This window comes from Ricinus communis, chromosome 9 (assembly GCF_019578655.1).
Source record: "Ricinus communis isolate WT05 ecotype wild-type chromosome 9, ASM1957865v1, whole genome shotgun sequence".
NCBI classification, from domain to species: domain Eukaryota; kingdom Viridiplantae; phylum Streptophyta; class Magnoliopsida; order Malpighiales; family Euphorbiaceae; genus Ricinus; species Ricinus communis.
Genome location: NC_063264.1, coordinates 6,563,776 through 6,586,190, shown reverse-complemented (window position 1 = coordinate 6,586,190; position 22,415 = coordinate 6,563,776). Strand labels below are relative to the sequence as shown.

The following is a 22,415-nucleotide window of genomic DNA, read 5'->3' as shown; positions in this document are numbered from 1 at the left end:
ACTCACCTGAGAGACCATAACTGAAGATATTGTCTTGGCTGCCTCTCCCACTAGTTAAAAATTGGCCAAGTAGTAAGTGAATGCTTTCTCCCACTGGCCAAAGGCCTAGTGGTAAGTGACTGCTTCTTTGAAGTGCTTAACAATTCATGAATTCATCCTTTCCTAAATAGCTCGATTCCAGAATTTGAAGATAGTTGAAAGATGCATATATAATTCCATGAAAGATTGGTGCTAGACTAGCTAAAATGTCAATTCCCCTCCGGCTTTATAGGTTATTGTGATAAGCAATTATCTTATTTTCCTTGGTTTTTGAGAGTCATCAAAATGCTCCTCCACAATCAGAGATTAGAGTTCTTGGCAGCAAATGGCAGAGGCAGTTTTGTTGCCCTACTTCTTCTACCCTTCCTTGTTTGTTTGTTTGTTTTTTTTTTTTTATCAATCCTTGTTTGTTGTTTGGATTCGGTGTTTTACTTTTATTTGTGGGTTTGGGCTATACTCTGTTTGGAGTTTGTGTTGGGCTAGTTTATTACTTTTTTGAGCTTAGATTTAGGCATCACTCTTGAACTTTTATCTATAAATGTGAAAAGTGCTTTCAGACTTAACAACTAACAAATCTTTCGCCCAGACCAATTTCATCTTGGCAGCGTTTGGCATATACCATAGCTAGAAAGAGGAGCTTTTCTTGAACTAGTTCCATATTCAATTTCATAAATATAAACTGTTACTTTCACCCGATATTAAAGGGCATGGTAAACGAACATATAAAGGTTCTAAAGCAGATAAAAGCAACAAAATTTGGAGAAGAATTAAAGCACAGGAGTAGAGCAACCATTGTCGTCTCTTCTCTCACCAGCATTGCCTGTCTATAAAATTCTGGCAACAGCAAGCAACAAAGATGAGAAACAAATGGCATACTATTGTCTCACTAGTGCCCATCTATCCACTCCTTAATCAGCTGTGTCCTTTCTATATAGTTTCTAAAATCCCTTTATTCCTTTTAAAACTTTGAGTCATATTACTTTTCTTGTCTAGCCAGCTCTCGAGAAGATCACTTAAACTGAGCAAATGGATCAAAGTGAAGAAGAGAGTTTGGAGCAGATGAGGCAGCAAGATTAGAGCCAGAAGCAGCGCCGGAAGCACCATCAGGAGCATCCCTGTAATACCCACCAAGCATATTGGAATCAAAGTAGCCTTGTGGAGGTGGAATCATTGGAAAAGTAGGCATGAAAGGATTCATCCCAAGATTTCCATAATCCACAACTCCAACACTGCTACGCTTAAGAATAGGGTCACGAATGGTGCTACGCTCATTCTCCATTTCGCGGTAGCGGTTGAGGAAGAGAGTAAGAGGTTCAACATAGTCGTCAAAACCAAGCTTCCCCATAGCCCAAAGCACATCCTCAGCAGTGATGGTTTTGCGCTGCTCACGCTGGCATCGGTCGTTAGCCTCCCCAGTGATGAAGCTGATGTACTCAGAGACGCATTCTTGAATGGTCTCCTTGGCATCATCAGAGATTTTAGCATGAGGTGGGAGGATTCTGCGCATGATGCGTATCACATTTGCGATTGGCATGTACTGGTCTTGCTCTCGCACCAGACACTGAGATGGTTGGAGTTGCTGCTGCTGAGGGGCTTGTGGTGCCGCAGTTGAGTTGCTGAGGCTGAGAGTGCTGGGGAGATTGATGTTCGAACAGATGGTTGTCTGCACTGAACTCATGCCTGGAATCAAGAAAACATTAAGAGTGAAACCATTCTTCAACATTCTTGTTTGCGCTCTTGCTGTAATGCAAATTTGAAATATATATACACCAACTATCAGATTAAGTTGAAATATATACACCGACAACGAGGCTAAATGTGAACGCATAGGTTTCAGAATGAATGCAATGCAATCAGAAACTAGACTAGAGACAAATTAACAAAATGTGTAGCATCTACGTGTAAATCTCATCTCTTGAATCAATTAAGCCCGTCCAACAACTGATGTTTGGAGACAGCCATTATGAGTGGACTGACCTGACTCAATAGGTCCAAAAAAAGTACTCTTCAATAGAAGCGGTTTCACTCAGTTGTCCTGTTTTGATGCCAAACCAGCACCAAAACTATAAAGGCTTCTGTAGCTAATTTACCCAAAAAAACGACAAGACAGATTAAGGGATAAGAAAAAGGAACGAATGCCACTCTAAGACTACTAATAGTGAAAGAATAAATGCCACTTCACAAGGGTTGCAGGGTGCACGTGCCTTCTCTAGGAAGGAAGTGTGACCTTTGGACCCCACATCCAATGGATTAGGTGGGCTATCTCTCCACCAATTGGGCCGAAGTCAAACCCTTTTTCTTCCTCCTCCCCATGTATGTGTTGTCTATTTCTAGTTATCCATCCATACAAAATGAAATCTTCTGAAATATACTAAAAAAGGAAAAGAAAAAGAAAAAGAAAAATCTAACCAAAGAGTTCCCTTGGCCCCCATTGTATTTTAAATATAAAATATAAAAATCTAACCAAAGAATTTCAAGTATACACTTAACACTCGAGAGATATCATTTTGGAAATTTTTCAGAGATAATTATAGTAGCAAATTTATCATTCAAATCTTTTCATTGGGCCACATTTTAACCAATCATAGAATTTTGCAGATAAATATATAATGCAAAAGCATTTCTTATTTTTGTTACTCATCCATGTTATTAAAATTGTAAGAGAGAGTTTAAAAGAAACACAGAGATCTTAATTAGCTCAATGAAATTAATTAATTCCTTTTTTTCCTTGTTCAGAAAAGGATAGAGACTCCATTGATGGAGTTCCTGAGTGAGTCAGCCAATATTGCATGCATGCATGCCACGATATATATATATATATTCAAATCAAATATATATTAACTATCCAATGAGATAATCATAAATGTGAAGAAAGTATCAAAAAGATGGAAAAATCAACCGTTACTGTTAATTTTTTTTTAAAAAGGACAGATAAAAGGAAATCGAATATAGTCAAAGAGGAGACCTTTTTGGGGTTAAGAATCCGACTAAAAATAGCTATAACATTTCTTGTCCAATTCATCAACAAAAGACCCAACATGAAAACGAAACGTTTTAGTTAATTTTTGGGTAAGGAAAACACAAAAGAAAACACAGCAGATTGAAAAGACAGTTGCATGCAATCCTTTCTTTTTCTTTAAACAAGAAAAAAGGCCATTAATTTGCATACAACCTTTCCCATAGAGAAAAAGAAAACAACAGAAGAAAAACATATCCAAATTGAAGAAATAATACTCATTGCATGTGATTTTATTATCACTGTAGAGCAAACCAGCCCCAAATCAATCTTATATATATATATATATATATATATACACACATATAAACTCAACAAAAAAAAAATGTAAACAACCCAACCAAGAGTGAAGACAAAAATGAAAAAACACAAACATGGTTCTATATCAAACATATCAAGATCAAAACCAAAATGAAATGATGTTTGGAAAGAAAAGGAAACCGAAAAAGATGAAGAACCAGACATGTAAATATATATCGAATAGTATTTGGAATTGGAAGATTATTACCAGGAGAGGTAGAAGCAGTAGCAGAGGTCGTTGGTGTCGGTTGTTTTGCATGCCTGCGATAGCGATGGACCCTACCTCCACGTTCCATAGATTTATTTTTTGCTTTTTTTGTCTCTTCAATGGGGCAACTGCACTGCTCCTTATACTGCTTTCATTTATAGGCTGCTGCTTCCAACACCCATTTCTACACTTGGCACACCGGCGTCTCTAACGAGGAACCCAGTATAGCCGGTTGCAAACTCCTCTCTCATTGGCTACTTACCTTGCCTTTACCGTCAGCAACAGGTGCCCAGTCAACCCCACCTCTCTTTTTCCTTTTTTTGGTCTTTGGAAAAACAGTAATTGAGGCTTGACTACGAGGCCGTAAGGGTCACTAATTATTTAATTTTAATTTGCTGTTTGTTTTATTAATTAATGGCAAACCCAACTATACTGTGGTGACTCAGAAACTGTGCCTCCAATCGGATTTTGCCTTATTTTGATTGCTTTTTCCCGTTGAGAAAATCTGTACAATTTAGTTACTTTTTAAATTAGTATAATTTGATATTTAAAAATATAATTTCTTTTATAATTATCATCATATTTTAATAACTTATAACTTGTAATTAACTTAAATATTGTTTAGCAATTTTATACATAATTTATATTTGCATAAGCCCTCGAGTACATAAATAAAAGTATAATATATGACATTTTCATAAAACTCGTTGGAAAAGAATTGATGACTCAAAAACATCAACAAATCAAAATGCCTTATATTCCTTTTATTGTTCTTTTTTCTTTTCTTTAAAAAAAAAAAAAAATCTTTTCAAGCAAATTGTCAGTTGATAAATACGATAAATTTTCAAATTTTTATGAGCATTTTCTTACCAAAGATTTTATATTGGTTGTCTTCTTGAATTGATACCACAAATGCTCTCCATATCATGGTAGTTTTATCATTACTTATTGACTGATTAAGGTTGTTCAGTAATGTAACACCTCAGATATCGTTGGTTTATAATTTTTTTTAAATTATTTTATTTTAAAAATTATTCGACGCCTAATAGAAATACGCCGCGTGTTAAACTCTTTATGGTTACTTTTGTTACTTACTTTCCATATATATTGGATAAATAAAGTTGACGGAGTTAGTTTCACCTACCCCTTTCCGTTTCTTATTATCTGAAACCTATTTAAGATTTTATTCCTTATTATCCAAACCCTATAGTAGGTATTATCATATATGGATGAAACTATTGAATAATTGTTTTTTAGCACAACATCTTGTAAAAGGAATAAAATGACTTACTTTGATGTTTTATCAATGTTGTTATATTTCAATGGTGATGGTTTTAGATGTAGCAAGTCTACATGGTTATACTTCATCCAAAAATGTTATCTAAATTCATGAGGGGTTTATTTTGAGTGGAATGTCACTGAATTATATGAATAATTACATAAATCATTTGAAACTACAAAAATGAAATATTCCATATTATTATGCATTGCACAATTGAGTATTATCTTTGTTTCCTCTTCATTACAACATGTAAGAACATTTTTATAACACAAAGCACTACTTCTATTTGCACTTCAATATGTTTTCATTGAAGTGCCAATTAAGATATAGCAAACATAATTAAAGACTATAATTACACCAAATCAATATGAATCCAAGTAGAGATATGGCAGAATCCATTAGTTTGTCTGGGAACATCCTATCTTAATGTCTTCTAGTCAACTTTAATTGATTACTTCAGTCCATGGTTTTCTTGGATTTAACATAAAATGTCTTCTAAGGTAACATATGTCTAAACTATACATTAGCCATATGTTAAAGATCTTCATGGTTTTATTCTTTCTGTTAGCAAACAAACAACGGTCATAATAGTCCACCAAAGGCAACTTAGTTTCCATTTCTCATGAGTTTTACCGACGGATTTTATCCGTCGCTAATTGCAACAATAGATCTTATTTGTCGCTAATTGATTTTATTTTTGTTTATAGTGTATGAATTATGAGAATAAATGGTCATTGCAAATTGCAGATCGTATGAGATCTGCAATTTTACATTCATTGGCAGAGATATGATGATCATATAGTGGAAGAAAATTTACCTTCAATGGATTCTTTTCTATCCTATAATTAGTCAAGACATTTGATTGCCATGCTGTAATAATATGTAGATTATTGTTTAATTACCCTAATGCTAATTCTCTATTTTTATTATAATTGCATGAGCTTATTAAAGAGATGGATAAGACTAGCAAACTTTTGGCTGTTGAGATATAAAATATCATAAGCTTTTGTTATAGAAATTTATGTTTCTTATATGGATAAGCATTATCCGTATCAATATAAAATTATTATTATTTTTATTTATAAAAAATCAATACGAATAGTCATTCTTTTATAATCATCACAAAATCAATAGTTTACCAAATACATAGATGAGACCAGACAGATTTATCATTATTTTTTTATTCATAAGAAGTCCACTGAGTTGTGTACTATACAATAAAAAAAAAACTATATTTTTACATTCATCATAAAATTAATAATTCATATAATACAGAGATAAAAACATGAAAAAAATTATTATTATTTATTGATTAATTAGGATTATATGTAATATAACATTTCATATATCAATGATTTATATTTTTTAAAAATTATATTTTAAAAATAGTCGACAATTATTAGTGACGTGTCGAGTATTAGAAAGATTTTATAACTACTTATTTTCTTTATATGTTGCACGGAGTTTAATCTATCATGTTTCGTTCCTAATTATTTCAACTCTATTTTAGATTTTATCAAAACACCTAATAACACAAATTAAATTGCAGTCATCTCACAAGTCAATTACGACACCGTTGCCGGAATCTCCGAATTGCTAGAAACCGCAACTAATCGGACCGCATGCTCTTTGGTGTTTATGTTTTACTACAAATCCAAACAAGTGGTCATAATATCGGCCATTTTCAGATGTTTCCATTTACAGGGTAAAGCACTTAGGCTTATAAAAACAATTGGATACTACCCAAAATCCCACATAGAAAACACACGTGTCAGCTGCTCTGACCGGCGGGCTCAGTGCTCATTACTCCTACACACATACAACCATTTTTATTTATTTATTAAATATTAAATTTCTTTTTCTTTGAGTTTAAATCAAAAGTTTTAATTTTAATTTTAATTTTATTTTATTTTACTTTTTCAAACCCATTTGCCAATTCACATATGAATACTTGGGAAAAAAACCCTTAAAATTACTTCTCAAAAGTAATAACTAAAATAAAATAAATGAAATTGTTTAAGCTTATCAAAATCTTCTTCAGCATCTCAACTCTTGTAGTCTCTGATGATGGTAGACTTCAGCACCTTTGGGGTATTAAGAATTTGAAAACAAAAATATAAACTGCTGAAATATTTGAATATTAGTGAAAATAGCATCTTTTTTTTTTATTATTTTCAATTTATTCAAACATCACTTAATCTTGCTTAACAAGCTTAAAAAAAGAAAAAATGGAAGTGGGATTGCTTGGATTTAGGCATCTAGTGTTTGTTAGAAATATTTGATCTCTTAAGTATCAAATTAAGAAAACTGTATTACAGTTTACCAATTACATGTTTATCAATAGAGTTCTTAATTGCGCTTAACTCTGATAAAATGATCATAAAACAAGATTTCTTGACAATTGATACCTGGACAAAAGAGAGAGTGCATCTAATACAGCATCTCAAGGCTCCAAACGTCAAACCCCTTAGGCCTCAACCTACACCCATTTTGTCCACTCCTCCATACAGGCAGAACAAGCAACCAATAAGAAGTGATCAAAACAAACCCAAGTGTGAAAACATTTGCAGCAACTGGATTAAACTGTTTCCAGCCCTTAACTCCAGCCAAATACCTCAAACCAGCCTCAAGAACAATGCAAACTCCTTGCAGAACAAAGAATTTGGTAACTTCCCAAGTGGGTTTCATCCCACAAGTGATGTAGTAAAACATAAGCTCATGCATTATACCAGAAACAACAAGTGTAGTAATTAAAGCCAAAACTTTTGCTGGCCCATGTCCAACAATACCCTTTAAGCAGTCTTGAGTTGGATTGTAGATAGTATGCCTTAAAATATTTGAAGACAGACGATTCCACCTTCTACCCCAGAAATCTTGTAAAGATGTAGCTAAATAAGGCTTCTTGAATAGTTGCAATAGCTCATACCTTGTTGCCAAGTTAGCACCAAAGGTGAAAAAGAAATAAAATCCAAGAATTATGCCTAGGGCATACAGTAAGAAAATGAGTTCTTGATTGTACTTATCTTTGTACATATAAAGATAGAATATAATTGGCAGTATGAGCGGCCCTATTGCTAGTTCTGGTAAAGATTTTAGGGCTCGAGAAGGGTTTTCTCTTATTTTGATTGGGAAGATGGAAACCAGTACAAAATCCATGTAATTTTCGCAGGCAATAAGGGGACCTTGGTCGAAGCAGAAGAGTAAGAGCTTGAAAGAAGTGATCCAAGTTATAAAGAAAGATAAAATTCCTCTAAGTAAGCTTGAAGATGAGTACCAAGGAAAGACACAGAAAATGTAGAATACAGGAAAAAGAGATAGGACCCTTAACAATCCTTTTGGTAAATAAGTAGCCAAGAAATAAGAATAAGCTAATGAAGCTAAGACAAGAGCTACTGGATTGATGGAGTTGATGCTTTCTTCCCCCATTTTCTCTCTTCTTCTTTTTTTGTTTGGGTTTCTTTCTCTCTCCTCTTGTCTTTGTAGATATAGATAGAAATACTCACTCTACATCCAATTTAGATATATGCTTACTTGTTTTCCTGATATCGGAACAATGCAATTGCTGTGATATAAAAAGAATGCATTTGAGTGTCAGCCAACTTTTGCTTCTCTTGACATTTGCACCTATTTGATGGAGAAATTGGTACTTTTGGACCCACATCAAACAAACTTGATGTGATTCCATAATGATTTTAAGAACTTAATTATGTTCTCCATTCTTTTCTAGTATGGCTGTGGACAATCAATTAATGATACATGATTTTCAGTTTGATAAGATCAATATGAATTTTCTCAATTGTTGAAAGCTTTAAATTTACTTAAATTATGTCCGGTTGAAAATTATTAAGAAATTCATTTTATTTGATAAAAATACATAAAGAAGAAAGTAAAACGAAAATAATAAACTTAAAGATAATATTTGAAATGTTATGATATACATTCATAAACTAAACTAATATGGAATTCATTTAGAAACTCTATATATTTTGATAGAATTTAGTTTAATTATAATCAATTCTACATAAATTTAAATATATAAAATTTTAAATTAATTTTCGTTTCGTTTAAAAATACATAAATTTTAAATTTATAAATAAATTTCATAAATTTTATAAATTTGAATAAAACACGGTATATATATCATTTTTTTTATCTAATAAGATTTAAATTTTATTATCATTTATCTCACTTCAATATAGGTTATAGCACCAAATTGTAAATACTGCAAATATCCTCGCTAATATTTGGAAGAGTATGTGGAGGATTATTATTATTTTATTAAATAAGGCACTAAAATTTAAGGATGTAATCTCTACAAAATATAAAATTTCATTGTTCATAAAAACACATTTCCCTTTTTCTGTATAAGAATTATGAGCCTCTCATTTATCTAAAAAAAGTATATCTCGAAGTCTCATTTAAACAAAAAAAAAATTACTATATTTTTTAATAGCATTGATAAAGCTTTCTAATTCATAACTCGAGAATCAAGTACGCTCTATTTAAAATGTATTTTGGACTAAAATTTATTTTTTAATTTTTAAATCAATCTCGTTATAAAAGTGAATATTATATATAGTTATTTAGAACTTTTAAAATTTTAATAATATTATATATATAATATGGTGAAAATATGTGTTCTTATCTCACTTAAACTTAATTGTCTATTTTTAAATAATATTAACAAAAAAAAAAGAAAATTTTAAAAAAGAAAACACTAAAACATGGGCCTAATAGAACGTGTTTATTGACAAGACCCAAAAGCAAGACACGTAGACTGGATATTTTAATGAGCTAGCCAAAAATCACTATTCATATGGGGGTAATTTAATTTTTGTATAATTACTAGGATTTATATTAAAAGTTATTATGAGAAATATTTGGTAGAATTAAGGATATGTGTAAATAGACTTGTATTTGGTATAGTTTAGCCTTTATTATTTTTTGTGAATCTTGTTATTTTATATTTAGTGAACGATCTCTTTGTCAACATAATTTTATTAGTTTTAGTTGTTATTATTTTTTAACCATCATATTACATTAGTAATAATGATTATTATAAAATTATTTAGATTGAATATATTAGAGATACTATCTTTGCTTCAATATATGTTGATATAAGAAATTTTAGTAATATCATTAGTTTGAGGGATTAAAAAAGAATACCAACACTATCTCATTCATTATATCTTTATTTAGTATTAAAACAAGGGGAGTACTAATTAATAGATTAGACTAGATACTGTTTTATTATATAGTTTTCTCAAATCATTTCATTTGCATATTTACTTTATTAATTTATCAATAAATGAATTCAAGTCGACTCGTCGGGCTCATAGCTTGGTCATCTATAAACTTGTGAGCTAGTTCCTAAATTAGAGTATTTATTAATTTTTATAACACTTATATATGTTTAAACTCATTTACTAGAATATAATTACAAAGCTAATTTAAACTGTTATAAGTTTTCCAATAATTATTTGAAATTTCTTAATGAATAAAATATTTTTTAAGTTAGTCGGTTAAATTTGTTTAAACTTATGTAAATAATTAGGGCAGGGGAAGCCATGCTGTGATCATTGATTTCCCCACATGAGGTGCAGTTGTCATAGGGAATAAATGAATGTCAGGGGGAAGATGGCCACATCCTTATATTCGAACTTAGACTCTCATCTCATTATGTATTATGCTCCCATATCCGCTTCTTCTTCTTTTTAATTATTTATATAATATTCATTAATCTTATATTTATCAAATTTATATTAAATATTTATTATTTAAATGTTAGTTCTTTATTATTTATTAATTTTATTCTATTGAAAAGATATTTATTTGTATCACAATATAAATATTTATGTTATAGTTTTAGCTTGACTTTTTTTCTTGTTTATTAATTGTAAACACAATCTATTGATATTATTTATATTATATTATATATATATGTTTGAATTAATTAATAAAATATGATATTTATTAATGATAAATGTTCATTAATAAATTACTGAATACTATACCTATGGATGATGAGAGTCTATATCAATTATAAAATATTTTAATATCCATCACAAAATAGTAAATTTAATTTTTATAAAAAATCAACACCATTTTCAGATGTGATAAGTAACATGTATAAAAGACTAAATACATATTTATACTTCTAAACTCGTATCGATTAGTCAATTTAACACTTTAACTTCGTTTTTAACTTAACAAACACATGTTTTTTTATGAATATGATGTCCATTATAAAAAATTAACACTTTAGAATAGGGAGACTTAAGTTATATTATAATAATTTTAAAATAAATAATTTATTTTATTATTTTTTAAATTCTATGAAGCCGAAATAATTGAAAAAATTAAAAAATATATGCTAATAATGATATTAATCTTAAATTTTATTTATCTATAATATAAATTTTTACAAATACATACAAACTTTACTTAATATATACTTTTTTATTAATTTTCATAATTAATTTTATCATAATCTTTTCTTTAAAAAAGGACAACCTAATCTAAAAAGAAGTGGGCATGTTGTCCCCGCACGTATCAGCTGGCCCCTGGACCACAAAGCACAGTAGTGGAACAAGGGCATAAATTGGCCCCCTTTAACCGGGATAAGAGCAAAGGTATCTCGAGTTGCTATCGGTAAAACCATATATCTTGATTTGTCACAAAATAATAACACAAGAAAAGTTAATAACAGGATTTCTTTTGGTAGTTACCCCAAAAATCTAAACAGGAAAGATTCTATATTCTGTAGGGTGACATGATCACATCCTTGTGTGGATACTGGATGGATAGCAATACTGACAAAAACACAAGAACTCTCTGCATAAATAGATATGAGCACCAGTAGCTGTAGGCAACCCAAAGATGGAACCCTTGTTTCTTTTTTCTTGTCAAATAACCCTGAGTCACTCCAACCAGCTTTCCACTTGCCTACTGCAGCTGGGGAGACTGAGTGTAATATCTAACAAAAATCACCCAGCCACTATCACTACAAATATACTTACTTACTACGTATTATAATATGCATATATACAGCCAAACACAAGCCCTGCACTAAAACCTTGACTTGCGTTTCCGGCTATTTGATCGCTTTCGACATGTCATTATACCATTTATACTACTTCCTCTTAGCCTTTTCACTTCGCCATTGCTCAAACCATCTGATTCAAATGCTTTGATGTTGGTTACAATGGCATGGACTGTGACCTCACTTCTCGGGGCTATGATGGTCTTTCTTTCAATCATGGCATTTTGACCACAACCGAGAACTTGAATTGCCTTCTCTCTCAGATTTTGTATTACACTGTCCTTTTTAAGGTTAAAACAGTCATTCAAAACCTGCACAAGAATAGGGTGCAATTTTCTTAGGCTTCTGTTAACAGCTATGCAACTGGCGAGCACCGTGGAATTTAAATATATAGCTGCCAAATTTTCAACTGGATCACATCGGCAGGAAAACAAGAAAAGGAAAGAGAAATGAAGACCAATAAAATACATGCCTTTTGCATGCAAGCATAGCATTTAATTTGAACATATAGCTGTCACACTTTCAATCCACTTAGAGCACATTGACCAAAAATTAAATAAATAAAACAAGACTAAAACCATGTATCACATTCGTCTTGCACATACACGGCAAAGCATCTATAGACATGATACATTTACGATATAACATATGTTAGGATATAACAAGAATAATCTTGTTGACAATTTAGAATTGAAAAACTAAAAGGGAAAAGGAAGACTTGCTCACAAACGATGTAAAAGGGCAGAAAAATTTTCGTGTGAATCGAGTCTAGCCACATCTTAATCCATTAATCCATTTATTATGAAAAGAAAAAATTTATTGCGTATAACATTCTACTGTAACTAAAATCAAGGAGTAAAATATATCTAAATCAGTTTCTTCTACCTTCTTTGAAAACACAGAGAAGACGAATTTGATAAGCATTTAATATAAGATTTGGCATTTCCTGGTAGAACGTTACATCCTTCCACAAAAGAGATGGGTTTTCTCATCCCAGTCTAACCAATAGAGGGTTGCCTGATATCTTTTCTGATATATTATAGAAACTAACAAAAAAAATTTACAACAACTAATTAATATACGAAATGAATAGAGAAGGAAAAGGCATGCCTCTCCTTACCTTAAAACCAAAAGGGATATTGATTTGGGTGCATAGACAACCACAGCCATCCCTTAAGTTGAGTTTCAAGAAAATTTCAAATGATTCTGTAGTCACAGTTCTCCTGATGCAAATAATAAAGGAATTGTAAGGGGAAGATAATCCGCGAAAGAACAGTTGCTAAGAAATGTGATATCCAATGCTACAACCCAAGATCAGATTGCATAATGTCGTGGAGTCATTTGATCACCACATTTTGTTCATAAGCAACTAGTAAGCTTCCCAGACAATCTAATTAAATAAAAACACTGTACAAGTGGTCAGAAAGCATTGAAGACATGAGCACAAGGCAATTAGATGTGGCTCATAGGACTGGCACTTCTAAATATGTTAACTTTTCCCTAATTAATTATTGCATTTAGAATGCCCATGGAACTTGCACATGGTTCATGACAGCTAATTTGCACCCGGCTGAAAATAAAATAATACTGCCCTGTCAACATTTATATTCTCATTCATATTTCATAAACAATAATACACCAAAGCCTGTTTGCACCATGGGAATAGAAGATTTGGAATACAAGCCTTCATTCGCATTCCTCAGATGTTTGTTAACTTGGAAGAAAGGTATGGGACTGAGAAATCAGGAATACAAAGGCCTCAATTACCTGTTTATATTAGTTATTGTTCTTCATTCCTAGAATCAAATATCATAATTGTACAGGTTAAAGCATGGGATAGACTGGACAAACCTTTTCAGGTTAAAAGGTTGCTCATGTAGAATTGCTGCTTTATACTTCTGTGTATCTGAGAAGGTAACCTGGGTAGAGCAGAAGTATCATAAGAAAGGGGGCAAAACAACATAATAATCTAAAGATACATTAGCCTTATTCAACTTGATGCAACTTTGCATGAGCAGTTACCAAGTATTTTAATAAGACGAAGTGGAGCAGTTGATAAGGACTTACTCCAAATGGTAAAATTTAATGATATTTAGGTTCACCTCAATGGATTTTATGAATGGCAATGTAGCTTTCAGTGCATGTACGCTTGCTATCCGGAGGGTCCAATTCACAAATCTTTTATCTGTCAAGTGGATAATTCACATCAAAAAGTCACTCCAGACTACAAATAAAATTCAAGATGATCCATACAAGGCCTCTAGCAACAAACTTGGATGACCATTTTAATGAAAGAGAGGCATAACAAGTTCAAGGTTTTAACATGTCGTTTCTATTGGAAAAAAGAAGAACAATAGTAATGAGGCATGGCTCATTTGAATACAACATATCCATCAGAAACTATAAAGCTAAACTGAAAAATCCAAATCATGCATATTGTTAAAATATATGTCAGACACAGGCTTGTCAAAGCAAAATAGGAAAACATAGGCTTCTTTCATATGAGCGAACTAAGACTCTTTGTCCAGAACATGGAAATTACATAAGATTGCTAGGCCCGACTCCAGGCCATGTTTGTCATACTAAAGGTTGGAAGCATTATGAGATTGATAGCATTAGTTTGAATCTCTGCTAAAATACCCATACGTGCATTTTTCTGTGTACTGGGAAAGAGTGATATAATAGCCACAAACACACAGAAAGTTACCTGCACTCAGGGACCGAGTTACAATGATCTGAAGAAGATCAATCCTGACATATGGAGGAATCTGCATACTAAGGAGATGCATGACTCCTGCAATAACCTGTTCTTGTTCAAATTATACACAAGACACAACGAATAACAAAGATATGTCAGAATTAACCATAAGCCAGTTAAGAAGGGGGAAAAGAAAAGATACTTTTGTTCAAGATGTATGTATAGTACAAGCATATAAACTTGAGAGAAAATGAAGTGAAATTTTATAAAAGGCCACCTTATCCTGTTACTATATCCAAGAACGTCTAAGCTTTTCTGATAAGGAAAGAAAAGGGCGAGAAAGAAGATTGAAAAAATAAACCTTATAAAGCATGAACTACCTTATCTACAAACCCATGGATCACCAAACTAGCTTTCTTGTCCTTCGGAGTTTTCTGCAAAGTTTTAATAGAAAATTTACATCAAAAATCTGCATTCCTGAAATAGTAAACCAACAGAATGATAATCCCAATTATTTGCTGGAAACGGAAAGGAATTAGGGACTATAAGGCATTCCCTTGACTAACCAAATATGCACCGATAGTACCTTGATTGCATCTAACAAGTTCACATATATGCATATCACTCTTGATTGCAGTTAAATTCTCTCTCTATCATAAAGGTATGGCTAATTCTACATGATTCTGCAATTGACCAAATGAAAGCAGTATAAAAACAATTCAACTAAAATCAAACATGTTCATTTATGCTTCCAGTACACAAAGGACAGGAAGCATGAATCAGGCAACAATAGCATAGGCCCACTATAATTGATTCGATTCAAAACAGGAATTCCAGAAAAGTTGAGACGGTAAACAGCAGTGGGAGAGCTAAAACCATATTACTGTACGCTTTGCATTTTTAGTAGGAGATATCTAATCCTTCCTCTGCCACCAAATTTTATCAATTCTTTATACACCTATGTCTTTTCCTACTTCACATTCATTTTATTCCAAGTAATCCTATTTTACAAGCATCCTGAATATTTGAGTTTCACCTTTGATACTAGCAAAAGATGACTTCCAACTAAAAGGAAAGAAGAAACATAGTTTCACATAGGATATGATACTTTAGCAAAAGATGACTTCCAACTTGAAGAAAAGGCATATTTGAAACGGTCAAAATCAGCGGCGGATCCAGAAATTTGCTTCAGGAGGGGGCAGATAAAATGGCATACCCATCACGAAGAACGTAAAAGAAAAAACAAAAGAAAATCTGATATTTCTTGGAGGGGCTAAAGTGAAAAATCAAAAGAAACTACAAGGGGATAACAGGAATTTTGAAAGCTACGAGGGGAAATGGCCACCCTTTGCCCATCCTTGATCCCGCCATTAGTCAAAGTTTTATATCAGCAATTTAAATTACCACTCCTGACAGAAAGGTAGTAAAACAAGCTATTTAGCTATACGAGTTCCCAATTAGGTTCCATAACAGGTTTCTGAAGAAAAAGTTTGAGCAAGGGGCCTTCAGTTTATTAATTCTCATGTTGGCCCGGATGACTTGAAAAGAACAGCACTCTAAACGCAAACCTGCTATGAAAACTATGAGCAAATTTGATATGCAAATATGGAGGGAAATACCTGAAGATTCACAATTACAATCTTTCCTCCACCTCGGAGACATTTCAGGGGCAGGTTGCATGCAGGAGTTATTTGCAAACTGCAAATGGTAGTCATGTCACAACATCGAAGAAAAATGAGCAAAAAAGAAGGCACAGTAAAAGGAAATCTGCATTTCTGTTGGAGAAGGAGCTGAGCAAGAAACATAAGAATTGGCTGCCCGTTTAAGTTACACACAGCACTTCACTCATAGGCAGCTGGCCAGTATTAAAACTTAATATTTGTACTACTCATAAAAGATGGATTTTCACCCGACCCTATTCCTTTTCACCCTCCTACAAACCAAGGTTGCACGTTAAACTTCTATTTTATCAACTGTTTTATGTTATTAGTGGTTTTACCAACAAGAAGGTCCAAAGTTCCATTGGAAGCTAGAGAACTAGCTACAGGAAAAAGCATAGCAATATCATTTCACTTTTTACCCTCATCATGGTATTGGAAAATAGAATGTTATTGCAGTTGGCATTTCCTGGCTACAGCAGAAGTGCAAAGAGTATGCTCATGTTCTTTGGTTTATTATATCTGTAGTAACCAAAGGTAGCCTGCTTATTGCATTAAACTGGATATATAATGTCCACAGTAGTTTAAGAGACTCGGTGAATCAATTAATTAAGGCATTGGCAACGAGTCTCACTTCAGTCATTTTTCTTTTAATTGTTTATGTGCCAGCTAGAGAGATGTTCAGTTGTTTGAAAAAGGCCTTACAAAAATTTTAGCAATGGACAGCGGGTGAAGAGCCATAACTTTGATTACACAACTATCGTGAGAACTCAGAAGCATCAGAGTGTGCATTTCAAACAAACACAGCAAGGTGTATCTGCTACAGATTCTAGGTTTGCTTTGTTAAGAAAGTCAACCACCAGCAACATTGTGCATTTCAACTGTAACAGTCAGGTCATGCCAGCTTAAACTTTGAAATGATTTCTTTCTTATTTAATAGAGGATATCACTCTAAAGGAGTCAAGCCATCCAGCACGTATAGCTATGTTAAAGATAGTTTACTATATGATTGGAAATTTGCAGACTGTCAAATGCCAAACTAGAATTCCAGATATTTGGAAATGAAAGACCGTGCTCTAAGTCAGAAATGTTACTGTCAATTAGCAAACCCTTATTACCTTGTCCCTAAACATAACACAAGATCACCCATCCTGCAGTGCTTCTCAGCTGGAAGCATCTCTTTTGGGGGCAATGCATCCTGCAGGGACAGAGGGAGATTCTCAAGAGCAATGCTATTAATTAAACTTTAGCAAGCAATAGTGGAAAAGCAGGCCATTAGAATTAAATAATTCTTGGGATCTTTTAGACTAAATCATTAAATGCTGTATTTGGTTATATGGTTACTGAAATCTGGAGTTCATAATAGCTGTAGCTGAAGCCAACTTGCTCAGTATATAAATTGTCTAAAATTGTCTTTCATGTGGATCCTATCAATCTAAAATCTACAGCAAATTTTCTAAATGCAAAACCTACATTAAGTTTCTCAGTGCAGTCTTGGTGTCGCATAGATGTTTAATCACAGTTTAATATCTAGTACCATCAAAGAAATTTTGCATCTGTTTGACCATAGAATTAGACAATCTGGACACAAATTGAGAGAGAAAAAGTACATAATAAAGGTGAATAGTAATTTCCCTTCATCAGACCAGAGATTGATAAAGCAGTGGAACATGAGAAGTTTAAAATAACTGATCTAGTGTCTCCAAAACCCATAGCTTTCATATTATTGAAGGCTATCCATATCATCTTTCATGCCTATCACGTACCGAATTTGATGCTTTTCAAAATAAACTTTATATTCGACCAACAGAAATAACTTTAAACACCATTAAATTCAAATGGATAACTCTGAGGTACTAATAAGTCATTAATATTATACATTTGTCGAGCCTCAGAAAATTACAGACACCAAATAAAAATAACAATACCTCCCAGTCAAGAACTGTATCCCTTAGTTTTGCTCCACATTTCACATCAGAGCAGCGGCGTGATGTCTCCTTCAATCCAATAGTTTCCACCTCAAAATCCCGAAAATACCTTCACAAGTTTAACAGTGTAATTGAAAATTTTTTACAAGATACACTTCCTTTACTTGAAAGATAATATATAAACAAGTGAGTATTCTGCAAAACCACACAAATGATGGCAAGCACTATGTCAAAGAGAAAAGATCGCATATAACAACAAAAAAAGAGACTGAAGTAGAGATCATTTCTTACTCAGCTCCACATGAAGGGCAACTTTCCATGAAGGAGTTCCCATGTAACTCAGCAAGTTTCTCTCTTGGAATTCCAGACCGAAGATGGAGGCCATCAACATTCTGGCGCAAAAATGTTAGCAGAAAATGGTATCAAGAAAGTCTGTTCTATCTTTTATGAATAAGCATAATAGTGACTCTTTTAAATATGAATGCCTAAAAGAAAGGACTACAAAAGTCAGCACCAGATGATTGAGGCTAGCACAATTATGCAAGGTCAAGGGATAATACATGGCATTCTGGATCAAGAAAAACCAGAAAGCGAGCTAGGAACAAATGCTGATTGTGCTTTAATATTATTCCATAGAACCCAAGGAGAAGGAACAATAGGAGTGAACATGGATGAGTTACAATGTCTAACTCCTTTATTAAGCAACAGAAAGGAAAAAAATCATTTCAAATGACTGATCTCTCTCTCTCTCTCTCTCTCTCTCTCTCTCTCTCTCACCCTCCGCCACTCCTCCTCCCAACCCCCCACCTGCCTGGTGTCCTACATGCCCGACCTCTCCACATGAGATATTTATGTAATGTAATGACTCACATCACCTACTTGAGAGGCATGATTTACATAGAAGCTACTGTATTTCGCAAAAAGCAGCAAGTTATGTGGCTTACAACTAAAAGAAATGATAGAATTAAGTCTACCTGACTAATGATGAACTTTACAATACCAGCCCTCTCAAGTTCAACCAAAGCCATATGAGTGATACTTGGCATTGCTCGATGAAATGGCAGAGATGCTTCAGGTAAAGGTTTGCCCTCACGCTGCATTCAACCAATCAGAATTAAAGTCACCACCCGAAGAAACTCATACATGATTAATTCATCTAAGTTAGGAAAGCAAAAGAAGCACAACGCAAAACAATTATGTTTAGCAGACAGACGATGTTAATTAATCAAGAATAAAAGGAGAGTAAGCCATTCACTGATGATTAAAATGCCATCAAGCAACTTTTACAAGAGTAAAGGAACTGATGCTTCATTGGGTATACAGCCTCTTTCTTAAGTATATAAGGGGGCACTTTTTGGCTTTTTGATTAATTAAAAATTCCGAATGTAATACATCTCCTCTCTCTCATATTTTCTGCTTTCACTAAACAATAGCAGAGAATTCCTCTGCATATATATTTTTCTTCTTTAGAATTAAACCTTGTTCCTGATCTGACATGTTATTAAAACGTGTTCCTCAATAACTTATATGTAAAATTCCTTAGAAAGGAACAAATAAATTATAATGTGACAAAAAAAGTAATAAGTCTCAATGGTTAAAGAGGCCAAGTGACCAACTATCAACTCCCTTGATGAAACACTCAATTACAAATTTATAATAAATTGTGAAGGTAAGTGAAGAAGCACTAATTAAAAGAAGTGATTTTTGAAAGAAAAAGATAAGAGTTCATTAGATTCCTAACTATCAACCAGGTCTCAAAATTTTCACCTGCAACGTCCAGATTCCCTTGGGGCCTCGAAAATCAGGTATGCCACAAGAAGTTGATATTCCAGCCCCTGTAAACACTACTAGATGCTTACTCTGCAAGTGCAAACAAAAAAGCTAAGGAAGCAGATTGAGTTAAATGACATAAATCTATGTGCAATTAACAATATTAGTGGATTTCAGATTTGAACCTTTTGTATCATCTTGGCAAGTCGTTCAATCTGCCAAATCAAAATCAAAGCATGTAGAAGTTAGCAAGAAAAATATGAGAATTTATATGATGATAGATTTCCATTATTTTTTTTTATTTTTTGGAGATTGGAAAAGATCCCAGCTTTGCACATGAACCGCAAATATATAAACCAGATTGATGTGCACAAAATAACATTGCTGAATGTAAAATTTACACTAAATACAGACTTGAACAAATTTAAGAAGTCTACAAAATTTTAGTCGTAGATACGCACTTATGGCATATAAGATCCACTTTACTTGTCTATTGCTCAAAAAGCTTTAAAAGTAGTGGAAATGTCTATTGATGATAATAATATCCAATGCCAATCTCTACCTTCCCTTCCTTCACCCCATAAACCTATTAATAACAATTCTATCAACTTCTCTATCCAAACATAAGAGAATGAACAATTGCACTAGAATGGCTACTCTATTCCGGCCTAAAGGTTACTGAGTTAGACAGCCTCTAGTGTACCTCACAGGCTCCATAAACCCTCCCCCAAGAGCATGTTGCATTGAAGCTCATGCACCTGGACACATCCTTCTTTTCATGCAAATGCAGCAACAAGGCATTACCTTTTTCATCAATATGGATAATGTTGATACAATTGCTCAAGCTATGTGTACTCATAGCTAAAATTGACCACTCTTCTTAGAATCTTAAGCAACTTATCAAACTGAGTCACATGCTCATATTAAGAGGACTTGTCAGAGAATGCTCTTACTCACTACGGCTTGTCGCAGAATGCCCTTACTCACTATGGGAAAATAACACTTCAGAACACATTTGGTTATCAAGAATACAGATGGGAATGAGAATGGTGGCACATTCACTTCTTGATTCTGTCTTTTTGTCCTCATGTGAGTGTAACAATCAAATAATTAAAACTTTCTCATTTTAGTTTTATCAATTCCGTTTCCCACATTTCAAGCTACCAAGCATCCCAATCTCTAGTCTCTTGTTCCTAATACCCAAATGCAGAAGCCATATTTCACGTAAAAATGCTCCCTTTCACCACCATATTGTTCAATGAAATTAAGAGTGTATCAGAAGTCAGAATGTTGCTGCATTGCATTAAAATTCAATCTCAATTAATTAACAACTGATATCTATTTAGACCAGTAATTCAATCCGTCACTTAACTATTCATATTACCATGCATGTCGAAGTTTTAACATCTGGAAATTCAAAAAACAATAATTCGGACATAAGAATTAAAAATCATATAAACCAACAACAGTCTCACTAATCTAGCTCAAAAGCCAGTGAAACAAGCAAAACCCAATTCAAAATTTACAAATGCAAGTACCCAGAAATTTGGATCTCATCAAACAACACAATACAGTACTCTAAACGAATTTTAAAACCACATTACCTGCAAAAAGCCCTGATTTTTCACCAACTATAAGAAGATACTTAAATCCAAATAACACTAACAGTTAGAGGTTTCAGGTGATCACTGAAAGAAATCACTATAACATCAATACAAGACAACAAAAGAAAAAAAAAAAAACCATTTTTATGGAAAATGGAAAAGAAAACACACAAGAGACTCACTTTTTCCTGCAAAACGTAGGATGAATCAAAAAATTCTGCCATTCCAACATTACCCACATCTTCAATGAAGGAAAGCTTCTCAGCATAGCCTAAAGACATGGCTAATTAAGTTTCTCTCTCTAAAACCCTTATCTTTCTCACAGTAGAAAGTTGATCAAAAGACGAGGAAAATGAGAACTGAAAGAAAAAAAAAAGGCCCCTTTCTTGTGTTGCTCTATTCCTCAAAAAGGCATCAGTACGTATTGCTAATTGCTATAGCTTGCCCCTTATGTCGGTATAATTACATCAATGCCCTTCTCTAGAAATCCTGAGTTTCTCATCCTTGTATTACGATTTGGCATCAGAGCTCAGAAAGGCCAGGAATTAACAGGTTTCTTCCTTTCCATAATTAACCTGTGCTGTTTCACAAGGTTCCTACTCCCACTCCATACACCATACGAAACCTTACACAGAAAGGCCTTTCGAGGTCTCTTTTATTAAGACAAAACTCATTCTGAGGTCCCTACACTTTTTATTTTTGTTACCGAGTTCTTATTCTTTCTTTTTATTTTCAAAAGGGTCCCTTTTTTTCAAAGTTAAGACTTAGAATTTTTATGCCAAAAGGTCAAATAGCTTCAGAAATAGTTTTTGTTTCGTGATAAATTCTTTATTATGAATTTTCATATTATTAATATAAGTTAAAACACTT

At 33.1% G+C, this 22,415-nt stretch overlaps 3 protein-coding genes across 6 annotated transcripts; all 3 read right to left on the bottom strand.

The window, feature by feature from the left end:
- Window positions 1-598: 598 nt before the first annotated feature.
- On the bottom strand, window positions 599-3,790 carry LOC8286825 (nuclear transcription factor Y subunit B-9). 2 transcript variants are annotated; one of them, XM_048379486.1, is made up of 2 exons: window positions 3,564-3,790; window positions 599-1,779 (listed from the first exon to the last, which is right to left on the bottom strand). In XM_048379486.1, exons 1-2 carry the CDS (start codon window positions 3,649-3,651, stop codon window positions 1,049-1,051), a joined length of 819 nt encoding a protein of 272 aa, XP_048235443.1. In that variant the 5' UTR covers window positions 3,652-3,790; the 3' UTR covers window positions 599-1,048. The 2 variants fall into 2 exon arrangements, with proteins under 2 accessions (XP_048235443.1, XP_002522740.1); XM_002522694.4 differs by having other exon boundaries at window positions 599-1,719; window positions 3,564-3,768.
- Window positions 3,791-6,928: 3,138 nt separating this feature from the next.
- LOC8286826 (probable long-chain-alcohol O-fatty-acyltransferase 5) lies at window positions 6,929-8,445 on the bottom strand. Its single transcript, XM_002522695.4, has one exon. It carries the CDS (start codon window positions 8,269-8,271, stop codon window positions 7,276-7,278), a length of 996 nt encoding a protein of 331 aa, XP_002522741.1. The 5' UTR covers window positions 8,272-8,445; the 3' UTR covers window positions 6,929-7,275.
- A 3,046-nt stretch (window positions 8,446-11,491) lies between these two features.
- Window positions 11,492-22,191, bottom strand: LOC8286827 (NAD-dependent protein deacetylase SRT1). 3 transcript variants are annotated; one of them, XM_048379487.1, is made up of 14 exons: window positions 21,728-22,190; window positions 20,127-20,156; window positions 19,939-20,052; window positions 19,146-19,265; window positions 18,463-18,563; window positions 18,172-18,280; window positions 17,362-17,441; window positions 16,205-16,283; window positions 14,966-15,019; window positions 14,595-14,691; window positions 13,990-14,072; window positions 13,739-13,806; window positions 13,008-13,110; window positions 11,492-12,198 (listed from the first exon to the last, which is right to left on the bottom strand). In XM_048379487.1, the coding sequence occupies exons 1-14, from the start codon at window positions 21,824-21,826 to the stop codon at window positions 11,914-11,916; spliced, it is 1,422 nt and encodes a 473-aa protein (XP_048235444.1). In that variant the 5' UTR covers window positions 21,827-22,190; the 3' UTR covers window positions 11,492-11,913. The 3 variants fall into 3 exon arrangements, with proteins under 3 accessions (XP_048235444.1, XP_002522742.2, XP_048235445.1); XM_002522696.3 differs by having other exon boundaries at window positions 19,939-20,031; window positions 21,728-22,189; XM_048379488.1 differs by having other exon boundaries at window positions 12,157-12,933; window positions 21,728-22,191.
- Between the last annotated feature and the right edge of the window lie 224 nt (window positions 22,192-22,415).